Genomic DNA, 23016 nt, shown 5'->3' with positions numbered 1-23016 from the left:
TTCATAAACTACCACCCCCTACCCCCATTTATTCCTGTGTCCCACCATGTGGTCTTTTAAAACTTTAGATAAATTTGTCATTTTATTCCTCATTAAATTTAAATAATTTCCCTTTTCTAGACAGTATCTATACTAAGGTTAGCTTTAGAGTACACATTCAGTGCTCAGCTCAGTTTTCTTTTTAATACCCTGAGCGTCACTTTTTGAAATACAAATTTGTGCTTTGCATTGAGAATTGAGTGATAACTAAAGCATCCAGCAGTGAACACCTAACAGAAGAGCTGAGAAACAGTCTGATTTTCCTCTTCCCTGCTCTTGACCTTATGCTAAGAAAGGATGAATGATTTTTCATATTGATGCAAAAACTACATTCTTTTGCATTTGCTCTGTTTTTAAAAACATTATTATTTTGGGGGATGAGTTAGGTTTATTTATTTATTTTTTAACAGAGGTACTGGAGATTGAACCCAGGACCCAGTGCATACCTCGTGCATGCTAAGGATGCACTCTACCACTGAGCTACATCTTTTCCCCTGCTCTGTTTTTTTTTTAATTCACAATTTTTTCTTCAGGTAAATGGGGGTGAGGAGAATATTTTAAGACAATTCCCTTGTTTTTTCCTAACTCTGAGGGTAGATAGAACCATTTTAATTGTTGGCTAAGCAGAAAGTAAGGTTTATGAATAATTAGTCTTTAAAATAGTTAGGGGTTCATTATATAATGTCATTTTGTTCAGTATTGAGATTACTTTTAAAAGGATTTTTTTTTGTTAAATGTGAGCAGTTTAAGCATTTGTTGTTTTCTTTTTATTCTAATTTTTTTTAGCCATCTTTAAATCCTGAATATGAGAGAGAACCAAATCAGAATAAATCTTTAGCTGCAGGTGTTTGGGGTAAGTAATTTTTGATCTATCTTTGAGGGATATAAAATGTTATTTTTAGGTTTCACTTTTTTTTAATAAATAGTAGATGAGAATTAAACTTTATTTTAAATACCAGATTTTGATGTGCTAAGCTACAAAAAAGGTAGCACTTATCTTTTAAAAAAGATACTGGGGATAGAAAAGAGCTTGATTTGAGTAGTTGATCTGCACATGTTAGTACCATTGTGTACACTCAAATATGAGGTTTTTTTATTTTAAAAAGGTCGTATAAGTTAATTTAATGAATTCATGTCATTTTGAGAGCAGCCTGATAAACAACAAACTTAGTTTAATTTGTAGTTTTTCAAAGTTGAAAACTTAACTGGAAAGATAAGTGCTTTTACTTATAATTGATATAAACTTAATTTTTTTACCTATGAAAATGATTATACGTGGAGAGTATTCAAAATAATTGCCTGTCGAACTAGTTATGTTTGAGATTATTTGCCTTTTTAATTGTCAAATATAATGGTATTTTTTCTGGTAATAACTCCCTTTTCTTTAAAACTGCTGAGAGTTTAATTTGATGGTATCTTACAGAAGATTAAACTGCACTCATATATTGCAACTTAGTTAGCTTTTTAGAGATTCAAGTGAAGTTTAAAATAATGGAAAAATTTAAATTATGAAGATTTGATATCTGTCTGAAAAATAAATTTAATTATTTGATACCAAATTCAGAGGTGATGTATCCACTTTGGAACTTGTACACATGTTTATTTGTATTTTTCTATTGAAAATTAATAACTTACCAAAACAAAAGGATTGTGGCTTATGATAGCATACTAGTCCTAACAATAAAGGCATTATTTTAAACTTTGCCACTTCCTGTGCTGTTCTTTACTGTATTTATGGGGTGATACGCTGGGGAATTATTTTGTTTTGATCTCCCAATTTATTTAAGGGCTTCTTGGGGGTGGGGGTGGGGGTGGTCAGACACTTGTTAGAACCATGTAAATGGCATTGTTTTTTCTGTATTGCAAATTAGTATTTCTACCACTCTCCCCAGGCCTACACGCCCAGACACACACATACCCAACCAAAAAAATCTCCCAAGCTCCTCTCTTAGGTATGTTTCCTTATTATTCAGTTTTTCTGGGAACAGCTGATTGCAATAAGAATATAGAACCACCTGAAAGGTGTTAAATAAAATCTCTAAGAAATTAGGAGTAATTTGGATTTGATTAAAATGAAAGTAAATTAAAAAATCAAGAATGTTAGTGAGCATTTGTCATATAAAACTACCTATAGATACTATTGGTAATGATCCTTGGTTAATTTAATAGTTTTAGAAGTGATTTACAGGCAAATACATCTTTGAAAATATTGAGAATAAAATGTATTAATATAAAGATTTTGATTCTACTGTTTCAGGGTTGGTCTAAGGATTTTGAGCACTAGTTGAAAAGATGTTTAAAAGGAAGATGTACTCTTTACTGTGTCTTAGGTAAACTTAAAAATGTGTTTGCATTAGAAAGAAATGGTTAATTGTGGCTTCGTTAACTGTTAAATTCCCAGTACTTCCCATAGGAATACAATGAAACTTTCATTGTATTACACTCCACGGTTCCTTTCTCAGTTTACGCCCTGGGTTCCCAAATACTGTTTTCCCCATTGCAATATTTAAAATAGCTATGTTCCTGAGGAAGACATGAGAATTTTAGGAAGGACTTCAGTAGAACTTTTCTAGTGCTACTTCTTTCCAGGTAAGTCAAAATTTAATAATGGAAATATAATATGTATTAAAAAGGAAACACCACTAGTTTGTCCCTGAAACTGTCCTTTTGTAGATCAAAAACTGCAAGTCTAAACATAATATCCCAATTAAAAAATACTTTGCATGAGGGTAGTTCAGCTATTAAAAATTTAGTTAAATATAAATTAATGCTACGTAGAATCTTAATTAGCTTTATTGAAACACCCTGCAGCTTATATCTGTGACTTCTGTAGTGTTTTGATCTTAATCAGATTAAGTTGTTACGCATAAAGTTAGTACTTACTGAATTAATTTTTCTCATATCCCTAATAATTTAAACTAAGACAAATTCAGGTCACTTCATTGTGCCTGTGAGAATTTTAAAATAACTTAGTTGTGTGATTTATTTGGCGGTGAGAAAGAGAAAATGATTTGTATTGACGTGTTTGTATGCAATTTGAGACATTAGTAACTATTGATTAGTGTGTTTCAGATATCCTACTGGTTATTTTGTGTTGACATAATATGCCAGCAACATATTATTAGCGGAGCCTGACATTTGGTGCTTAAGATACTAAATGATGGAAAACTTCAGTCACTAGTAATTAACTTGAAGCATAGTCTTTCAGCTCATTTCAGCATTTATATTTGTGTTTATTCCTTGATAATTTGGCGAACTTTTCTGCTTTTTTGCTCATATTTGATAAACTACTTAAGAGCATCAAGGCTTATTCTAAATAATTTTTTTCATTTGTTTAACATTCTAAATCATAGGAAATTGGTGACCAGTTCTTAGGTTGTTTTCTAGAAAATTCTAATGATATTAGCCACAGGTCAAGTGACATGATTACATTAAATGAGGTTAGGTCATGAAAACAAGTGGTTTTGAAAGTGACTTTGTAAATGGAATTAAGAGAAGGGAATAATCTTTATCAAATTACTTTGTAAAGAAGCATTCTGTTGGTGGATTGTTTATGTACTGAAATGACTCCTTTAATGTCTTATCCTAAATAACTGTTAAATTTATAACAATAAGAAGAAAAAGGTTATGCAACACGTGTTCAAGATAGAGAGGGAAAAATTAATAGTTTGATTAGACAACTTGACACAAATAACTTTTATTTGGCCAGAGTTAGAAGTATTACTTGTTCATCATTTAAGTCGTTTTTAGTTTAGAAGTGTATTTATTTAAGCTTGCTCTTCTTGATATGAGTAATGTGGGGACCTTATTAAAGGAAAGAATAATATACCATTGCTTTGACATAAATAGTGAAACACATGTGATTAAAACTGTCATGCTGCTGTAAAACAAAAAGATTTGTACATTAAATAAAAAATTCAAAGCCAGCAAAATTCAAGCAGCATCTGTCTATATAAAAATAATCTTAAAAAGTTTCTTTATTAAAATTAGTGTTCATTTGGAATTTGTTTTGATTGCTGTGGTATAGATTCTTTGAGTTTGATATTTGTATATGATTATGTTTAATGTGACTAAGTTTCTTCAAATTAGTGTGAAAACTTAATTCAAATACTATTTACCCTTCATCTGGCAGTATGCTTTGGTTCACATATTAAAGTTGCCTCTTACGTCAAGATGATGAGGAATTAGTAACTGGTATCAATGTGATAGTGAAGGAAAGGGTGAACCTTGACTTGGTAGTGCACGCTTATAAGCCTCTTGTTTTGACCCTTCAGTATAGGCTTATTATTAATATTTTTAGTTGGGGATGGTACACATTTTGAAGTATCTGACTAGCAATACTTTAATTTCCATTTTCTCCAGTAGTATAAAATAGTGGTCAAGTGCATTGGTTTTAGAATCAGATAGGGTTGGGCCCTAACGTTTGGTCTATTGAGGAATTAAGATGTCAGCTCTGACTGATGCATGTGACTGATTTACTTTGTATTATGTGTGGCAGTATTTTAATCTTCCAAAGAACTGAACCACTCCCCTCCACCACTGGCTTTGTATTTAAGGAACAAAACTATCATATTCAAAGATACTGGGAGAGCATGAAATAACAAGATAATAAAGGGATATTTAAAGTTAGTTATTATCATATTACAATTGTTTGTGAGGTTAGAAGAAAATAATGATTTGAAAATCCAAAGCTCATATTTGCCTTCAGGTATTTTTAAAGCAATTTGAATGAGAATAACTGCTTATGAGCTTGAGATAATAAACACATAACTTACAGAAGGAAGTCACTGAAGTCACTTTTTAATTCTTTTATGTAAGTGTTAAAGTCTTTCATCAGTACATAAATTTTCTCTTTAAGAGAATGAGCAATTAGGGTCTTTTTCGTGTAGCTGACCAGTTGATAAAGTAAATGGAGAAAGTGTAGAAGGAGACAATGGATACTGTTTAAATCCATCAGCTTCAAACACTTAATTCAGAAGGTTTGTTTCAGGAGAAATTTATGGAGATAATCTATGAACAGATGAATCAGTTTATAAGTAGTATAAAATAGATACAAATGATGTAAATTTAAGTTACCAGTGCTGCCCTCCCCTTTTCTATTACTTATATTACATTAAGAATACTTTCTTTCAGCTCATATGTTCTAGTATTGACATCTGACACATTCTTATAAATTTAAGCTCTTAGCTGGGAGGGGATCAATCAAAAGCAGGGGATTTTGGAGTCCAAGTACTCAATTTTGGTCAGTCAGTGTCATGGTAGCAGCAGTTCAGCAACCAGCAGCTGGTGGTCTTGGAGAGTATCCCTGGGGTGTGGCAGCTCACCCTGGGAACATAGACACTGGTAGCAGACACATTTGGGAACACTCCACCATGTGAACACCAGTGCTGGGGGCCACCATCCTGGCTCATTAGGCTAAGAACACGTTCTTAAATGGGCAGGTTTATGTAGTATTTTCAGCATAGTTATGTAGGACGTTGGTTAGTCTTTGTTGTGTTTATTTCTGTTATATCTTCCATACTTTTATGGATTTTAGGTTTAAATTTTAGGTTTAAAATTCTTGAAAGGGGACACTTTCAATTTGAAATATGATTGGAACCCTGTTATTTGAAGATGATACGTGACATTTCTGGACTTTTTTTTTTCTAGTACTTGTTTCAAAGTAAACATTTCACAGTAACTCTAAGACAGGAGATGCTGTTTTTCATTTTACAGATGAGAGATTAACTGGTGAGGTGGGAGCATGTATTAAAATTCTGTAGATCTGGTACAAAAGGACATGGTCTTAGTCTTTGTACTAAAATGTTTGAAAATGAATGCTTAGTAAGTATATCAGCACTATGCCTGCTTCTCTTTCCTCCCACGCCCTATATACTCCGTTTAGGTACCTTTACCATTTTTTACTTTACCACCTCTCTTCTATGACTGATTTTTCTGAAGCTTCATCTTTCTTCTTTGTAGGATATTCTCATTTTTTGCACCGAAGACCTCTTTGAGGAAACTGTCAGACTCTTTCTCTTAAGTGTGTAGAAGTCACTTTTAGGAAAGGTGAAGTTTATAGTCAGGAGCTACATTGGTTGAGGCTTAAACCTAATGTGCCTACTTTACTATCTGTTCTCTTCTGTCTTCTAGTTTTGATCAGTGATGACTTTATCAGTCATGTTTGAACTTAGTTGTGGTGTACTGATAGAGCTGCCCCTGCTTCAGCACTTGGATTCCTCTGAGACCTGACCTTGCAAAACTCTTAACTGCCTTTAGCATTTCCCAGCATCAGCCAGTTATTCCTCAGATTCCTGAGTTTCATTTAATTTAGATTTTGAATACCAGACTGTTAAGATTTTCTCTTATATTTTAAGTATTGTTAATAATCAGGAATCTTTTTTGTTTTATTTATGCCTGTCACCATCTGTTTACTAGAAGTAACTGTGAAATTTAAATTGTTTAACACTATTTCTAGTATTCTTCATTGGCCTCAGTTTGAGATCATTATTCTTTATTTTCATTTTGACTTTATTATGTTCTTGAGAAAAACTGTGTATTGGTGATAAATGTCTGTGTCCTTGTGTGCCTGAAAATATTTTTCTTAGCCTTCATATCTTGGGCCTATGTAAGCAGCCAAGAAGTTGGAATGTTTACTCTAGTAGATTAACGTGTGTTTAACGTTTGGAAAGATGAACCCTATCTCACTTTGTTTATTTAGGTCATTATTCTTTGTTCTTTTATCCTTTTTAGCATTACAGTAAATGAAGCACCATAACAACACTGTATTCTGAAGAGTTTGAAGTCTCAGATGAACTTTGAGAGTCCCTGCAATGTCCCTACGAGTCCTTATTTTGTTTAGTTTTTGAGATAATCCAGTAGGAAGTTTGGTTTGAGGCAGGGCATCATTACACACATCTGTGCCTACTCACCATCTCACAGGATCATATCTTAAGCTAATTTTAATTTAGATTTTCTGTGATTTCTCGCTTTGAATTAATTCTTTTCTTCTAAACTCTTCAACTGTGAACCTGATGTTTTCAGTTTTTGTCTGGGAAGAAAGATGTACATCATTGCAATAATTGTGAAGGTGTTCACTGTAACACCTGTTTGATTACACATTAACTGATCAAACTCTAGGAGTAGTTTTTTCATATTTTAGCAACTGTAGTTGTCTTGAGAATAACTTTCAGTTAGCAACTGTTATTTCTAGTACTATCTTCAGAGGCTGGTATTGAGTTGAGTGCCCTGTAACTTGCATAGTGCTGTCAATGTAATTGAATGGCCATTAAATATTTAAATGAATTGATATTGTGAAAACAATCCATCTTTTCATTAGTCATAACTTAAGTAGAAATTTAGAAATAGAGGGACTGTAGTTCCTTTCTTACTGGTAATAACTTTGAGTGACATAAAAAGAATGAAAAGGAAAAGAAAAATTCTCTTTTCAAGCTGGAGATGAGGAAAATACACTGTATTTATATATTAAGTCTTAAGAGCCATTAGGATGAATTTGTAGTAAAAAATACCTAATGAAAAGTATACTAGAATGTTATTTTTGGCTTGGTCATAGTTACCATTCTAGGCCACAGTCTAGCTGAATTCATCTTTGTTACTTGACATTGATCAATTCTTGCTGTGATCAGTCTTTTTGAGCTTTATTTCTTGAACAGGAATATAGTTCATACTTACTTAGCTTAATTATTTTACCTGGGAAGCCACTGTGTTATTTTTAAATATCAAGTTTGGAATATACTATGCTTTTGGTGGTTTAATTTTAGAATCAAAATTCTGATGGTTGAATTTTATGCTAAAATTTAAACTCTATAACTATTGCTCGTGCTTTATTTATGCAGAATATCCCCCGAATCCTAAATCTAGAACTCAAAGGATGCTGGTCATTAAGAAAGGTAATACAAAAGATTTACAGCTATCTGGATTCCCAGTAGTAGGAAATCTTCCATCACAGCCAGTTAAGAATGGGACTGGTCCAAGTGTTTATAAAGGCTTAGTCCCTAAACCTGCTGCTCCACCTACAAAAGTAAGTTCTAAATCGTTAAACATGCAAATTTTAAGTTGATATCAGTTGGACTACTTTGGGGGGAAAATGTTAAAAATTTCACATCAAAGTGTGGGCATATTGGTGGGCTGCCGATTTCTAAGTGGAAAGTGCTGGCCCCCTGTGTGTCATTAATTTTATCTCTACTTGTTATGTGTGTGTTTATCCATGAATGTTATCTTGTTTTAGTACTAGTAAATGAAATCTATAAAATACTTCTTTTGTTAGATTCATGTGTGATAGATTTGCTCAGTAGTAATACATAAAATGTTCCTTCCTTGTTGTTCAGTTTTAGGTTTTTGAAACTCTCACACTGTGTTTTCTTGGTATTAGGCAAAAGAAACCTAACTTTATTTAGGCTTATAAAACTGAAAATAAAAAAGCAGTGTAGGTAGATGTTTTATCTGCATACCAAGTTTTGATTTTATTTGTAAAAAAGAAAGGAGAACCATGTAGGAATGATTAAGATATAATACAAAAATAATTGGTTTTATGAGCCACATGTAGTCATCTTTATTTTATAGTGTTCACTTTGTTTTCTCTCTCTTCTGTATAATCTCTGTTAGGTACACATTAATGTTTGTGCGTTTTTCTTTAGCCTACACAGTGGAAAAGCCAAACTAAAGAAAATAAAGTTGGGACTTCTTTCCCTCATGAGTCTACATATGGTGTTGGCAACTTCAATACTTTTAAGTCAACTGCCAAGAATTTTAGTCCATCAACAACTTCAGTGAAAGAGGTGTGTGTATGGCATTTAAAATTACTTCCAAGAAATGAAACATTGAACAAAAGGCACAGTTTCATCAAATTCATTAAAATGAGATACCTTAGTCTTTTCAGAAAACTTGACATAAATTCTACCCTTGATTTGCACTTTAAGTTGGGGTAATTTTAAAAATTTCTAACAAAATTTCCAAATATCCACAAATGTAGAAAAATCAGTACAGTGAAATACTTATATACCTAACCATCAGAAAGTAATTCTTGAGAAAAGAATTACGAAAATGGCTATTTTGACATTTGTCATAGAGTTATGCTATGCTGTAGGATTGAACCTTGACTAAAAATGAGAATTTGTAGTATTTAATCTTTTGGAAATGATGGACATTTTATTAGTGTTAACACTTAGAGGGGGCAGAGAGGAGGAAGAAGAGGGAAAGATGCATATTATTATTTTACTGACTTTGAATACCTGATGGCTTACATATTTCTTTCTCATTTGACCAGGTTTTTGAAACCTCTAGACCAGGGAGTTCCCTGACTAGTTTAGGGTCAGAAGGCATTTGTGACTATGTTTTTATACCTGAGATTGCTCTGGGTACTATGTTAACTCCTCATATGCTAGTTCTTAATCAGAATGTTAAAGCTGTGATGTAAGGGCCAGCATTCTCAGTTGGGTAATTGTAGCTTAAGTTCATTATAGTCTTCAGACATTATTGCCAATAGTTAGGCATTTTGATTTATTTTCATGGCTTAAAATCCCTGTGACACAAAATTCTAACATTCTGTTTTCTTTTGTACTCCCCAAGAAACAAAAGGACTCCAGTACATGTTCATTTGCTGCCCCCTCCTGGCCTCCCAAAAAATTTTCCCTCGTGAAATCCTGCCTGATAAACCTTATGTGTACCTGCTACGTGTAAATAATTATAAAATACTAGATCATATTGGAAGCTGTTAGTAGAACTCTGTGGAACACAATCCCCAAAACTGCTCTTTTTTTGTATTATAGAAATGTTTAAGCAGTTTCGGGATCCATTTTATATAATAGTATTTAAACTCCTAATTTAGAATCATAGTTCTTAGTGTTATCAGACCTTAATTGTTTATGGGATAAGAAAGTTCTTATGTTTACTTATTCAGTGGGATAGATTAAATATGGCAGGGTTAGAGGAAAATAGAATTTGAAATCAATTTTGTATTGTGAAAAAGGTGAAATAGAAAGTTGTGGTAGTTGTGAACTTTATACTGATTAGTTCTCTGTCTACATATTTATCGACATTTCTGATTTTTTCTTAGTGTAATCGCTCAAATTCCTCTTCACCTGTTGACAAACTTAATCAGCAGCCTCGCCTAACCAAACTGACACGCATGCGCACTGATAAGAAGAGTGAATTTTTGAAAGCATTGAAAAGGGACAGAGTAGAAGAGGAACATGAAGATGAAAGCCATGCTGGCTCAGAAAAGGTAATTGAACTTGCCATGTAATTCTTAGTTTGATGTTACCATGTCATTAGAATATTTTGGCAGATATAATTTAGGATTTTTAAATAAACTTCAAGCAGATTTTCATATCTCTGAAAGCAAGGCTAGCTAACTATTTGCATAAATAATGATTCCTTTCTGAAGTAGATTTTTCTTACTCTGTAGTTCCTGTTCAGAAATGAAATTTAAAAATTCATATTTGTTTTCTTCAGTTTGCCCTATCTTGCCTTCACTGCTTATTAGTTGTTTTTTTAATCTTTTTTAAAACATTTTTTTTCCTTTTGGTGGTGGGAGATAATTAGATTTATTTATTTGTGTTGTGTGGTGTTCTTTTGTTTTTTTTTTTGAGGTACTGGTGATTAAACTCAGGATCTTGTGCATGCTAAGCATATGCTCTACAATTTTAGTTACACTTTCCCCCCCTTTTTTTTTTAAATAAAAAAATTTGTTGTTTTTTGTTTGTTTTGTTTCCATTGGGGGGGGTTAGATTTATTTATTTATTTAAATGGAGGTATTGGGGATTGAACCCAGGCCCTTGTGCATGTTAAGCACATACTACCATTGAGCTATACCCTTCCCCCACAGCTTAGTTTTACATTTTATAAGAATGTCTCCTAAATGATTATATAAATATTACAGTTATATATTACCAATGAAAATTAACCAAGATCTATTAAAGTTTTTTTTTTAAACAACTCTTTTCTCTCTTTTTTTAAACTCCCTAAATATCAGGATGAGGACTCATTTAATTTGCATAACAGCAATAGTACTCACCAAGAAAGGGATATAAACCGAAACTTTGATGAAAATGAAATTCCGCAAGAGAATGGCAATGCCTCGGTAATTTCTCAGCAGATTATTCGGTCTTCAACCTTCCCACAAACTGATGTTCTTTCTAGTTCACTTGAAGCAGAACACAGGTTAGTGTGTTTACTTTTTTCTCTGTATTTTTTATATCCAGAATTTTGATATTATTATAGAAAGTATTTTTTAACAGATTCATTGAGATGTAATTTATTATACCATAGTTTTCTTTACTCAATTTGCTGATTTTTTTGGGAGTGGGTTATATTTGAGGTTGTATAACTGTCACCACAATCTAATTTTAGAACATTTCCATCACTCTAGAAAGACTGTGTGCTCATTTAGAATTTCTCCTCATTGTGACTCTGTCCTAGGCCACCACCAGTCTACTTTTCAGTACTTTCAAGCTTCATCCATGTTGTAGTATGTGTTTCTTTCTAATTCTTAAGTTATATACATATCTAAGAACTCATATTGCTTGATTAAACAAATTAGATATCAGTGATACAGTTCTCAAGGATGACAATTTTTATTCAAATGTATAAACTAAAATACAAAGTATGAAATAATCAAGCATATATATTACTAGTTTTATTATCAAGTTTCAGTGTATCATCAAGATGTTGAGAGACAGCTGCAGCATCATAGGGGTAGTTTTCTTGTCTAAGCACCAAATCAATTAGCAAAAATGAGTGCCACAGAAATTCAAGGGAGTCTGGGAGTAGATAACATTATGGCTTGAGCACTAGTCAGAAAGTTTTAATTGGGACCAAAATTAAGTCTTAAAGGATAAGACATTAATTTGGACATGGGTAGTAGGTTGTGCTTTTGGAATAAAAAGGGGTACGGCAGGGAGGGTATAGCTCAGTAGTAGAGCTCATGCTTAACATGCTCAAGGTCCTGGGTTCAATTCCCAGTACCTCCATTAAAAATAAAGAAAGAAATCCCCCCCACCCAAAAAAAAGCAGGTATGAAGGGATGTTGAATACATACCTAGTTTGTTTTAGAGGCAATGAATGGAATATCTTGACATGGGTATGGAGTCCTTAATGGAATTAGAGATATATTGAAGAGGCAGGGCCTTAGCTATTCAAGCTCTTTAAATGCTTCAGATGAAGAAATAGCTCAGGGAAGTGAAGGAGTTAGCCTGTGTTTTATACCTGGTTTGTGATAGAGTAGGAATTATGACCCAGGTCTTCTACTTCTAATTCTGTGCTTTTTCTAATGTAAGGAATTTGCATTTGTGGTCATGGTGTTAAGGTTAAGGAGTTTGTTCTTTAGAAAGTGGGAAGCCACTGAAAATATTTAGCAGAGGGTGGCAAAAGTGGTATCAGGGTGATTTGGTAGTAGTTTGAAAGAAAATGGGAAGAAATGCTAATGAGAAGGCAAAGTGCAAATTAGTGTCTTGGTGTATTCCTAATTGTGGGGAAAAGGGACTATATGGAGTATTTTGAAAGCTATTCTAGAAACAGTTAACAGTTTATAGCCCCTGGAGGGAAGGGGAAAGAGGAGAGAAAGACAGAAATATTTGTCTTTCATAACATTTGAAATAATTTGTTCTATCTGCATTATTATTTAGTCATAATTCAGTTTTTTTTTTTTTGAGGGGGTAAGTAATTAGGTTTATTTATTTTGAAAAAAAATTTTTTTAACGGAGGTACTGGGGAATGAACCCAGACCCTCATGAATGCTTAGCACACACTGTACCACTGAGCTATACCCTTCGCTAATTCAGTTTTTAAAAGTGAAACAAGTAAAAGTAAGGATTTAGCAAAAGCAGTTACGTTGTTTTTACCAACCCAGATCTGTAGGTTCTGGACTAGATGGTATTGAGAATGGAAATGCCATTCCACAGGGAGGTCATCTAGGTTGCAGTGAAGACAGTGCACTGGAAAAGAAACAGTAAAAGATGAAAAGGAATGTGAGCAATAGTAATTAATGATAATGGTGACATTTTAGTCCAGAGGCAGCAGAGTTTGAAGCAGTGTGTAATAACTTAGGAGGCAGAAACCCAGAATTTCATTTCTTTCTTTCATTTCTTTGCCATCAAGTAGGCAAGTTATTTTTACTTATGTGATTCTTGTTCTTCATGTGTAAAGTGTGGGTATAGTGTTAAATTTTATTTTGAGTCTCTGAGCACTGATAATTTTATGAGCTTATTTGAGAAAGGTATAAAAATTAAACAGGGTAGCCAATTTGTGACAGGCATGAAGATAAGTTAGGTGTAAATAGGAGTAACAAATGCTTGAAGACTGTAATTATTAAAACAACAACAACAAAACCCCCAGTGCAATCAGACCAGTACAAGATATATAGCCATGTAAGAAGCAGAAGCTTTGAAGTTACTAAGTCAAATGCAGCAGTTTTGGCTACAGTGTTTTTGCTTGCCCAACTGGAGATAGTGGTTGGTTCCCCATTAATCTTTTTTTGAACTTTGTTTGCCTGAGATAGAGATACTCTTTTTAAAAATAGAAAGGAAAAGGGAATAACCGTAATAGTTATTTTACTTACTTAAGTCCTGGTTGTGAGCTTTTAAAAAAAAATTGTCATTATGTTACTGTAGAATATACTGCCTCTTTCCAATTGAACTGTGTTGAGGGTGATGACTGGTATGACATAAGAGGTTATGGTGATATTGATAAATAAATAAATTATAAAATAAAGGTAGGGTAATGTAGCCCAACTTTTTTTTTTTTTATAAAGTAGAAAACCAAATGAGTAGCTGAGAACATGTTGGATTGTGGTAGTCCTAAAGAAAATGGGGAGGAGTATTGCTTTTACTTTTAGTACAAGAGTTGAACAAATTTGCTACAGTTTCTAGCTTAAAGAACCTTTTTCAGGTTTCCAGCCTTATAAAATCTCTGACACCAAAGGTAAAGCAATTAGGCAGTTCGTTTTGATCTTATTATTTAAGATAGTTTATTGGGCATAATGTTAACTATTTATTCATTTTCAGAAAGATGTTTGAAGCTTAAACTCAAATTTTATTTTGTATATCATACAGACTTTGCATAGTGAATAATGGATCATACTTTCTTGCATGTCATATAAATGGAATTATCTTACTTGGGTGAAGTTCTAAATTAAATGTATTCATTTCCTCCCTTTCCAGATTGTTAAAGGAGATGGGCTGGCAAGAAGACAGTGAAAATGATGAAACATGTGCTCCCTTAACTGAGGATGAAATGAGAGAATTCCAAGTTATTAGTGAACAGGTAAGACTTGAATCTTAAAAGTTCACTTTAAATTTCCCTTCCTTAATCAGAACAACATGTAACTAAGCATTTGAGGCGGGGCAGGGAAGTTTTATATTCTTACGTAGGAATTTATTAGACATCACACTTAAGGCGTGATTTCCCTTTGTTTTAAACAGGTCTGCTGTGATGACGATTTTAAATCTATGGGTATACAGTGCTTAGGAATTAGTGTAAAGACTATGTCTGATGTATAAAGAATATGTCTGATTTGTCATTTTCCAGACATTTAAAAAGTTTTTTAAACGTCTTGGGCATAAGTAGAATGCAACAGTAGCTTTCCCAAATACAGCTTCACCTTTTATCCTTTTCCTTGCACAAGAATATTTTGTATTCTAAAACATCTCGTTATATGTCTCCATAGTTGCGTTTTTGAAAGAGTATTCCTTTGAAAATGTTAGGAAGTGTGTCAGAGTTTTTATTTATTTTTAAAAATTCATTATAGTTTAAAAAAATAGTTCTGATCATGCAGAAATGTTTTTCTGTTTGGAGATGTTATAATTGCTAATCTTCAAAACACTAAAATGTTTTGAATGAAGTCTTTGAGGAAGTTAGTTATATAGACTTCATTGTCCTAATTAAAAATTTGTGGCAAAATACACATAACAAAGTTTGCCATTTCAGCCATTTTTCAGTACACAGTTCTGTGGCATTAAGTACATTCACATTGTTATACATTACCACCATTCACCTCCAGAGCTCTTTTCTTTTTGTGAAACTGAAATTCCGTACCTGTTAAACCATGGCTCTTCATTCCTTGCTCCCTCTACAATCCTTGGAAACCACCAGGTCTACTTTCTGTCTCTCAGTTTGACTACTTTAGGTACCTCATGTAAGTGGAATCATACAGTATTTGTCCTTTTGTGACTGGCTTATTTCACTTAGCATAATGTCCTTAAGGTTCATCTGTGTAGCATATATCAGTATTTCCTTTCTTTTAAAAGCTAAGTAGTATTCTCTTGTATGCATATCACACTTGATTCATCCATTCATCCATTGGTAGTCACTTGGGTTGCTTCCACCTTTTGACTGTTGTGAATAATGCTGCTATGAATGTGGGTGTATAGATATATCTAAAAAGTCCTTGTTTTCAGTTCTTTTAGACATACGCCCAGAAATAGAAATGCTGGATTATATATATATGGTCATCTATTTTTAACTTTCTGAGGTCCTGCCATACTGATTTTCCATAGCAGCCACACCATTTTACATTCTCACCAAAGGGGTTCTCCTTCCTTCCCTTCCCCACTCTCATTTCTCATATTTCTTTCTCCTAACACCATTTGTTGAAAAGACTGTCCTTTCTCCATTGAATGGTTGACTGGCATCTTTGTCAAAAATCATTGTGTATGCAAGGGTTTGTTTTTGGGCTTTCTACTTCATTGGTCTTTAGGTGTGTTTTTTATTCCAGTGTCATATTGTTTGGCTTACTACAGTTATAGAATATGTTTTGAAATCAGCAGGTGTGAAACCTCCATCTTTGTTCTTCAGAGATTGTTTTGGCTGTTTGGAATCCCTTTAGATTCCATATGAATGTTAGGACAGATTTTTCTGTTTCCACAAAAATTACCTATAGGATTTTGATAGGGATTGCATTGAATCTATAGACTGTTAAGATGCAAATACTACCCAAAACAATATTAAGTCTTCTAATCCATGTCTTTCTACTTATTGGTGTTTTCTTTAATTTCTTCCAGCAATATTTTATAGTTGTCAGTGTAGAAGTCTTTTGCCTCCTTGGTTAAGTTTATTCCTTATACTCATTCCTAAGTATTTTGTTCTTTTTAATGCTATTATACATAGAATAATTTTTTTTAAGAATTGTTTTCTTAATTTTCTTTTTGGATTGTTCATTGTTATTTTTGTGTATTGGTTTTGTATCTTGCAACTTTGCTATGTATGTTCTCACAGATTTTTTTGTGTGTGTGAAATCTAGGCTTTCTACATATAAGATCATGTTGTCTGTGAGAAGAGATAATTTTACTTGTTTTCCAATTTTGTAATTCTTCCTTCCCAGTTAATGTCAATTTTTTATTCAGAATTTAGTGTGAATCATGTTATTTTTTTACCAGCTGATGATGATAATACTGATGATAATAAATCGAAGGATTTTTTTGGTCATGTTTATTATATTGTATGATTTATAAACAAAAATTCACTTTAAGTGTATGTACAGTTGGGTGAGTTTTGACAAATGTGTATAGTTGTATGACTGTCATTCTGAAAAGTTCCTCATTGTTTCTCTTTGCATTTCAGTTCTCTCACTACCAGCTCTAGCCCCTGGCAGACACTGATTTATTTTCTGTTCCTATAGTTCTGCCTTTCCAGAATGTTTTACTAATTGAACCATACACTGTGTAGTCTCAGATCTGGCTGCTTTCATCCTTTTGAAACTCACCCAGGTTTGATGAGTAGCAGTCCATTGTATGGATTTATGGATTTACTAGTTTGTGTATCTCTTTGAAGGATTTGTTTTGAATCTGAGGAAAGGCATCAAGAAAAACCCATTTGTTACCATTATAATAAGGTAGTAGTCCAAGGAAAGCATGATATTGTCTGACCAAGATAATTGGCTTTAAAACCTTGTTATGATGAGGGCAGGTAGATACTGATAATTTTTAAATAATTAACTGATGTAAAAAATTTTTGCATACTGTGGGTTGGAGAGCAATGGCATGTAGGTATAATGTTCATTTTTTTAAACAAATGACAAAGGCATGGATATATTTATATTAATACTGACATGTTATTTGACATTTAGATGCCTGAAAAATCACTAGGCCTGACGCTGTTTATAAGAATATTTATATTGATAACAGATAAGAATCTGAATTCAAACTCTATTCAAATTCAGCAAACATTTATTGAGTGTTCACTGTGCCCAAGATACACTGGAGTTCACAGAGATGAGTTCCTTCATAGTGCTGTGGTTTAATGAAGAATTCATGGAGATAGACTCCCATGTAAAGCAGAATGTGATGGCAGTTTTCAAAACGTTCAAGATGAGGACGAGAGTGTGTCATGTAGATTCATCAGATGTTTCCTGAGTGTCTACCACATGCCAGGTCATATTCTAGAATTTTGGGAAAACACAGAAATTTTTGCCCACATAGAATTTATATTCTAGTGATTTAATCTAGAGGTTAATTCCAGTGCAGTGATCTGGAAAAGCAAAATTGAGTTGGAATTCATTTGGCCTTTACCAGGTAAAATGGGGGGAAATGACACCCCTGATACAAGGAGTAAACAAAGGCAAAAAGAGTTCAGGACATACTGGGGTTCAAAGTGGCTGGATCATGGGGTAGAAAGTTTTTATCCCATGCAAGATCATGATTACAATGATAGGTAGGGTGAATCTAAGTCCTAGTTTACCCTCGAGAGTCCCAGTTTATGCATGTTAATCCCACTGTAGTTATTAATGACAGATGTTTACTTTGATTCTCAAAAGTGTCCTAGTTTGAATGATAAATTACATGGCCACCCTAATTGTAAGTAACGTTGTATGTCTTAATACCCTTAGGTGTTGTGCTAAGGGATTTTGTAGTATTTGTATGAAGTAGGTAATATTAGTCCTGCTGTATAGATGACAGAACTAAGGCTTGTAGTGGTTGTGTTAACTTGCTCTAGGTCATACAGTTTATCAGTAATGGAGCTAGATGTTGAGCCCAAGTCTGGCTGAGTTTAATAGCCTGTGCCTTTAGAGTTTAATAGCCTGTGCCCTTAACCATGATATAAGGTTGAAAAAAACCATATGGTTATATTATGAAGGTCTTAGTATGCCATGTCAGGAGTATGATAGGAAACTTTTCAAGGTGTTTTTAGGCACATGAAACAGTTTGTACATGTGGAAGTACAGGTATAGTGTAAGGTGTATATTGGGATTGTAATTTGGAAGACTAGAGTCAGGGAGATAAGTTGGGAATATATTGTAATAATTGGGGGGGGGGGGATAAATGAGGGCCTGAAGTAGAGAAATGACAGTAAAAAAACATGGTCTCTATGAGACTTAACCTGGAAAAGAATCAGTAACCTATGAGCTGATAATTATCCTATCATCATTTTAGACAGGAATGCAAGAGAGGGAGCTGATTTTAGGAGACCTAATAGATGTATTTTCCCCCTTGGGAACAATACAGTTATTTAGAAAATATCAGAGATAAAGATCAGATTTGATTTCTATACAAATTCTTCACAGCTAATTTCAAGCCTCCCATATGTGATCTTTGGCCTTAATTCTTATTACCATACTAGTCCTTTAGTTCTGATTTCTCATTTTCAGAAATACATTTAATATATTTTTTAATATCTTAATCTCTGTGGCTAGTTAAAGACTTCCCTTTGTAAAATACCTTACTTGAATACTACTTACTGGAATACTTTGTATTATAGGTGTTCTACAAAGTATGAATAAAGCATATTGTGGGGTGTATTAATTGCCCAGTTGGGATAAAAAGAGCTGTTCAGCTTAATGGTTGTTGACTATTATAGGCAGCATCTGAAGGTATTTATTACAATTTTCATTAAGGAAATGAAAGTTTGGAAAGGTTAATCCCTTAAAAAGTGACAGAATTAGTTCACACCTATCCTGTCTGAATCCAGAATCTGCAGTTTTCACTAGACTGGTACTGCACACTGATTTTTTTTAATTGTGGCTTGGTAGATGGTAAACTCAGTTCTCTCCTAAAGGTAATGATTTATTCCTATGAAATACTTTGAATCAATTACTTTTATCTAACTAGTTTTTCAGAGATAATACCATAATCTGTGGAGTTTTTGGAGTAAGATACAGTTTTATTTCTTTTATTGTATTCATGATTACATTTAATTATTAGAGCATTCTTAATTTGAAAGTAACTCTTGGAGGATAGTTTGTTTATTCAATTTATTTTTGTTGACATTTTAGTTACAGAAGAATGGTCTGAGGAAAAATGGTATTTTGAAAAATGGCCTGATCTGTGACTTCAAGTTTGGACCCTGGAAAAACAGCACTTTCAAACCCACTATTGAGAATGATGACACAGAGACAAGTAGCAGTGACACATCAGATGACGACGATGTGTGAAGGATTTCCTAACAGCTTTAGAAATTTTAGTGTGATACATCTCTCATACAGTTTGGGGTGAATTGTAAAAATGAAGAACTATAATTTATGTAGTAAAATACCCCATTAGAAGATTTTTTGGGGGGACTTCAATATGAAGAAAACCAAGAATGTTGTGTTGGGCTGTGTTGAACATTATTTCTTTGTAAATGAATGTTGTAGAAATGAGGACTTTGGTTGATCCAACATTGACTTTCTTCATCACTGCAGCATTTCTCTGACTAGCAATGTGACGATGTAACAAATGAGATTTTCTCATTTAATAATAAAAAATTGTGTAATGTTTTGCAAAGCTTCTGTCTTAAAATGTCCAGGTCTTAAGAAAAAAAGGCAGCTTACACTGTTTTGCTTGCAGTCCTATCTTTTTCGTACAATGGAAATCCTCAAGTCCACTTTGTGCCGCCGCCCCCGCCCCCCCCCCCCAAAGGACAATGTAGCATGTTGGCTAAAACTGGAGCAAAGTGCACTAAAACATTAATCTCCTGAACTCAACTGTTGTGCTAGTCACCTTTTAAAACATAAATTGCTCTTTAGCCATTTGTAGTTAAGTAAATGTTACAGGAAAGACTTGCCACACTTTATTCCAAATTTTAAGAGGTGATTTTCAAGAGCTTTATTTGGGTATGTTGTCAGACCAGGATTTTCAGAGTTGATGGAAGAGTCTTGTGGGAAAACTTATTTTGATAAATTATTACACATGCAGAAAAACTGATCACACTGACTGGATCTGTCCACAACATGGAAAATAAACTGGATTTTCAGAATATTGTCGTTCTCTGTAGTGTTCAAGGTACTGGTCTCTAAACACAATGTGCTTTATTCACTTATTAAAATTATACTTTATCACAAATGTTGATTACCTTTTGAGTTTAGAAAAAGCTATGGAAAATCCTTTTCATTATCAACTACTTAATAAGTTTATTAAATGAGTGAATGTTAACCACTTTATTTTTCATTTGCACATTAATTTTAGAATCATTTCTGTTTACCCTTGATTGGAAGAGTAATTTGGCTTTGTGTATTTTGTTTTTTGATTTTTCTGGTTTTGTTTACTCATATTTGCTTTTAGCTTCCCCCATCCCACTCCCATGTTTAAATACATGCTTATTGTAAAGAGCATGATCTTAGAGCAAAATGTTTTAGGTTTTATATCAGATTGAGGTAATCCTCAATCTGTTTCCTCAGAAGGCTGCAGTGTTTTTGCTATTTCTTACTTCAGTAATCCTTCTCAGGCTCCCCAGCGTTATCCAGAAGCCAGATTTTTTTGTTCACACTGAGACTGGTGGTTATGGGAAAATTAAAACACAATTTCACCCGCCACAAAACTTATGAGGATGAGTTAGAGTGGTAACAAAGTATTTACCTTAAAGTTATCTTTTAAAATAGGCTTTTATTTTACAATATGCTACAAAGTCAGTCCAGTCACTTAAAACAAGAGACCCTAAAAGTACACTTTGACAAAGCTCTGTCAGTGTCACATTGACTGTCTTTGTGACTCTTAGATTGTACTCTTTGGTTAATAGATTAATGAAATCTGTCAGATGCAAGTTGTATTTGCTAACTCAAGCCAGAAGGGACCTGAGAAATATGGTTTACGTTTGAAATCTACCTTACTGAGTTTTCTAAACAGCTTTCAGAAAAGATTCTGTAATTTTCTGGCATTCTCCGCTTTCCATTCAATTTTTTTTTTGCCTTAAATCCCATTTATCAGTATTTGTTGTTTATTGTACATCTACGCATTGTGATATGGAATGTGTTAAGCATGGTAAGGAACAGTGGTATGTTTATTCTGTGTTAAAAGGTAGCATTAACCAATTTGGTTACTGAGTGGGTGAAGCCATACAAATTATTTTGATAGAATGGTGTGGATAAAACTTAGCGTAATTTCAAGTTGCTATCTAAATAATGGGCAGCTGGTTAAGAGTTTGGACTGTAATTGTTTGAAAGGGAGCCCACATACATTGTAGAAACTAGTTAAATTTTATGTCCAGTGTAAAACTGCCAAACCCAGGCCATGGGGGCTTGAAAAAAAGTACTACTTTTGACTGCTTCAAACTTGGTTTCTCTGCAGCAAGTTTTTTTTTTTTTTTTTACACCCACTCTATTGTGATATAAAAGGGCACAAACTACGTATTTATAGCATGTAATTTGATAATCTTTGACCTGTAAAGTCATCACTGCAATCAAGGTAGTGAACATAACTGTCACTCCACAAAGTATTTTGGTGTCTTTTTTGTAATTGCTCCCTTTTACTACTGCTCTCCACTCCCCCCACCTTTTTTGTCGGGGAGGGTGCTGAAATGTAATGAACAAAGTTCTTAATGAATTTAAAGTAGCATTTCAAAAATTGTATCTTGTTTTATATTAAGGATTAGAATAAGTTATTTCCTTAAGTATATTTTTATTAAAGTTGAAATGAATATAAAAGTGTTAACCTAGAAATAATCAGGTTGATTTGATAGTGTCAGGTTTACATTAACACTTTGATTGCTAAGTCACCCAAAGGTGAGTGACAGTTGTGTTTCCTCAGGGACCCCATCACCCAGATATGAGTGACGCTTTCCTTCATCCATTTATGCAGGATTTTACAAGCAGTTTGCAGCAGTATTCATTGTAATACAAGTGTTTAAAACAATTCAAATTATACTGAAAAGACAGACGTTAATTACAAGCACATGTATTGTAAGTGCGTCACATTGCATTGAAGTATGAATTTGGGCTCCACAGGAAACACCCAATTCACAGTGGATGATCATGTGTTAGTTAAAATTCAGTATGTTGAAGGGCTTGGTATCCAAACATATGCTAAGTTCCTTTTGCTAGTGTTTATAAGAGCTGTAGTTAGATTATGGGTATGTAAACCTTTTAAACTTACTTAGGAATGTGTCATAAATGATTTGTCAGCCCCCCAAAAAATAACCTTAATCTGATGTTAGATTCTATTTGGATGATCCATAATCCTACAAACTTTATAAAATTAATGTTTTATTAAAATACACTTCATTAGAATTTAGATATCTGGACTAGAAAAGGCTGTTGAGAAATTTTTCTTTAAAGTGAGATTTTTTAATTTTTTACTTTGGCTTATAAACTTAGGGATACATTTCTAGGGCTTTTAAATGATAGATATCACTAATTGAGAAGTGGAAATTGTTACTCTTTCTTTTGAACAATATGTTTCTGAAGGTTGTATTGGTTACTTGGCTGTTCGGGATGGGATGAGCAGGGCATTTCAAGCAATAGCAAAAATCCCTAAAAACCTCCCAAGTGCTGCAGAGAAGTTTTGATTATTCTATTTTGCTACTTGATTTCCTTGCCTTAGGCAGTGCTGAATGGTAGAACTTAGAAAATTGATGGGGCTCCCAAGAGAACTGGTTATTTTAATATATAATTTGAGGCACTATGGGGCACATGGACCTGGAAAGTTTGTAGTTAAGGGTTTGAGAATGTGCTATTCAGTAATTACCTACTTTAAAAGGTTTTTTAATTGAAATACTCTTGTTTTACTTATGAGACATAACTTGTGCAGTTAATTGCATGCATTTAATTTATTCTTCAGATTATATTTGTTTTGTAGA

General features: G+C 33.4%; 1 protein-coding gene across 3 annotated transcripts in view; it reads left to right on the top strand.

Annotated features, from left to right (window-relative positions):
- The window catches only part of GPBP1 (GC-rich promoter binding protein 1), a 58170-nt gene extending 38446 nt beyond the window's left edge, over window positions 1–19724 (top strand). For 2 of the 3 annotated variants that reach the window (XM_015240730.3, XM_031675850.2), the window contains 8 exons: window positions 826–892; window positions 1932–1991; window positions 7875–8059; window positions 8676–8816; window positions 10094–10261; window positions 11012–11199; window positions 14196–14298; window positions 19241–19724. In XM_015240730.3, the coding sequence (XP_015096216.1) occupies window positions 826–892; window positions 1932–1991; window positions 7875–8059; window positions 8676–8816; window positions 10094–10261; window positions 11012–11199; window positions 14196–14298; window positions 19241–19399 (1071 nt within the window). In that variant the 3' untranslated portion in view covers window positions 19400–19724. The remainder of the gene's footprint in view (window positions 1–825; window positions 893–1931; window positions 1992–7874; window positions 8060–8675; window positions 8817–10093; window positions 10262–11011; window positions 11200–14195; window positions 14299–19240) is intronic. The other variant, XM_006206020.4, reaches the window with a different exon arrangement.
- Window positions 19725–23016: the final 3292 nt, after the last annotated feature.

This window comes from Vicugna pacos, chromosome 3 (assembly GCF_048564905.1).
Source record: "Vicugna pacos chromosome 3, VicPac4, whole genome shotgun sequence".
NCBI lineage: Eukaryota > Metazoa > Chordata > Mammalia > Artiodactyla > Camelidae > Vicugna > Vicugna pacos.
This window is presented reverse-complemented; position numbering and strand designations above follow the sequence as displayed.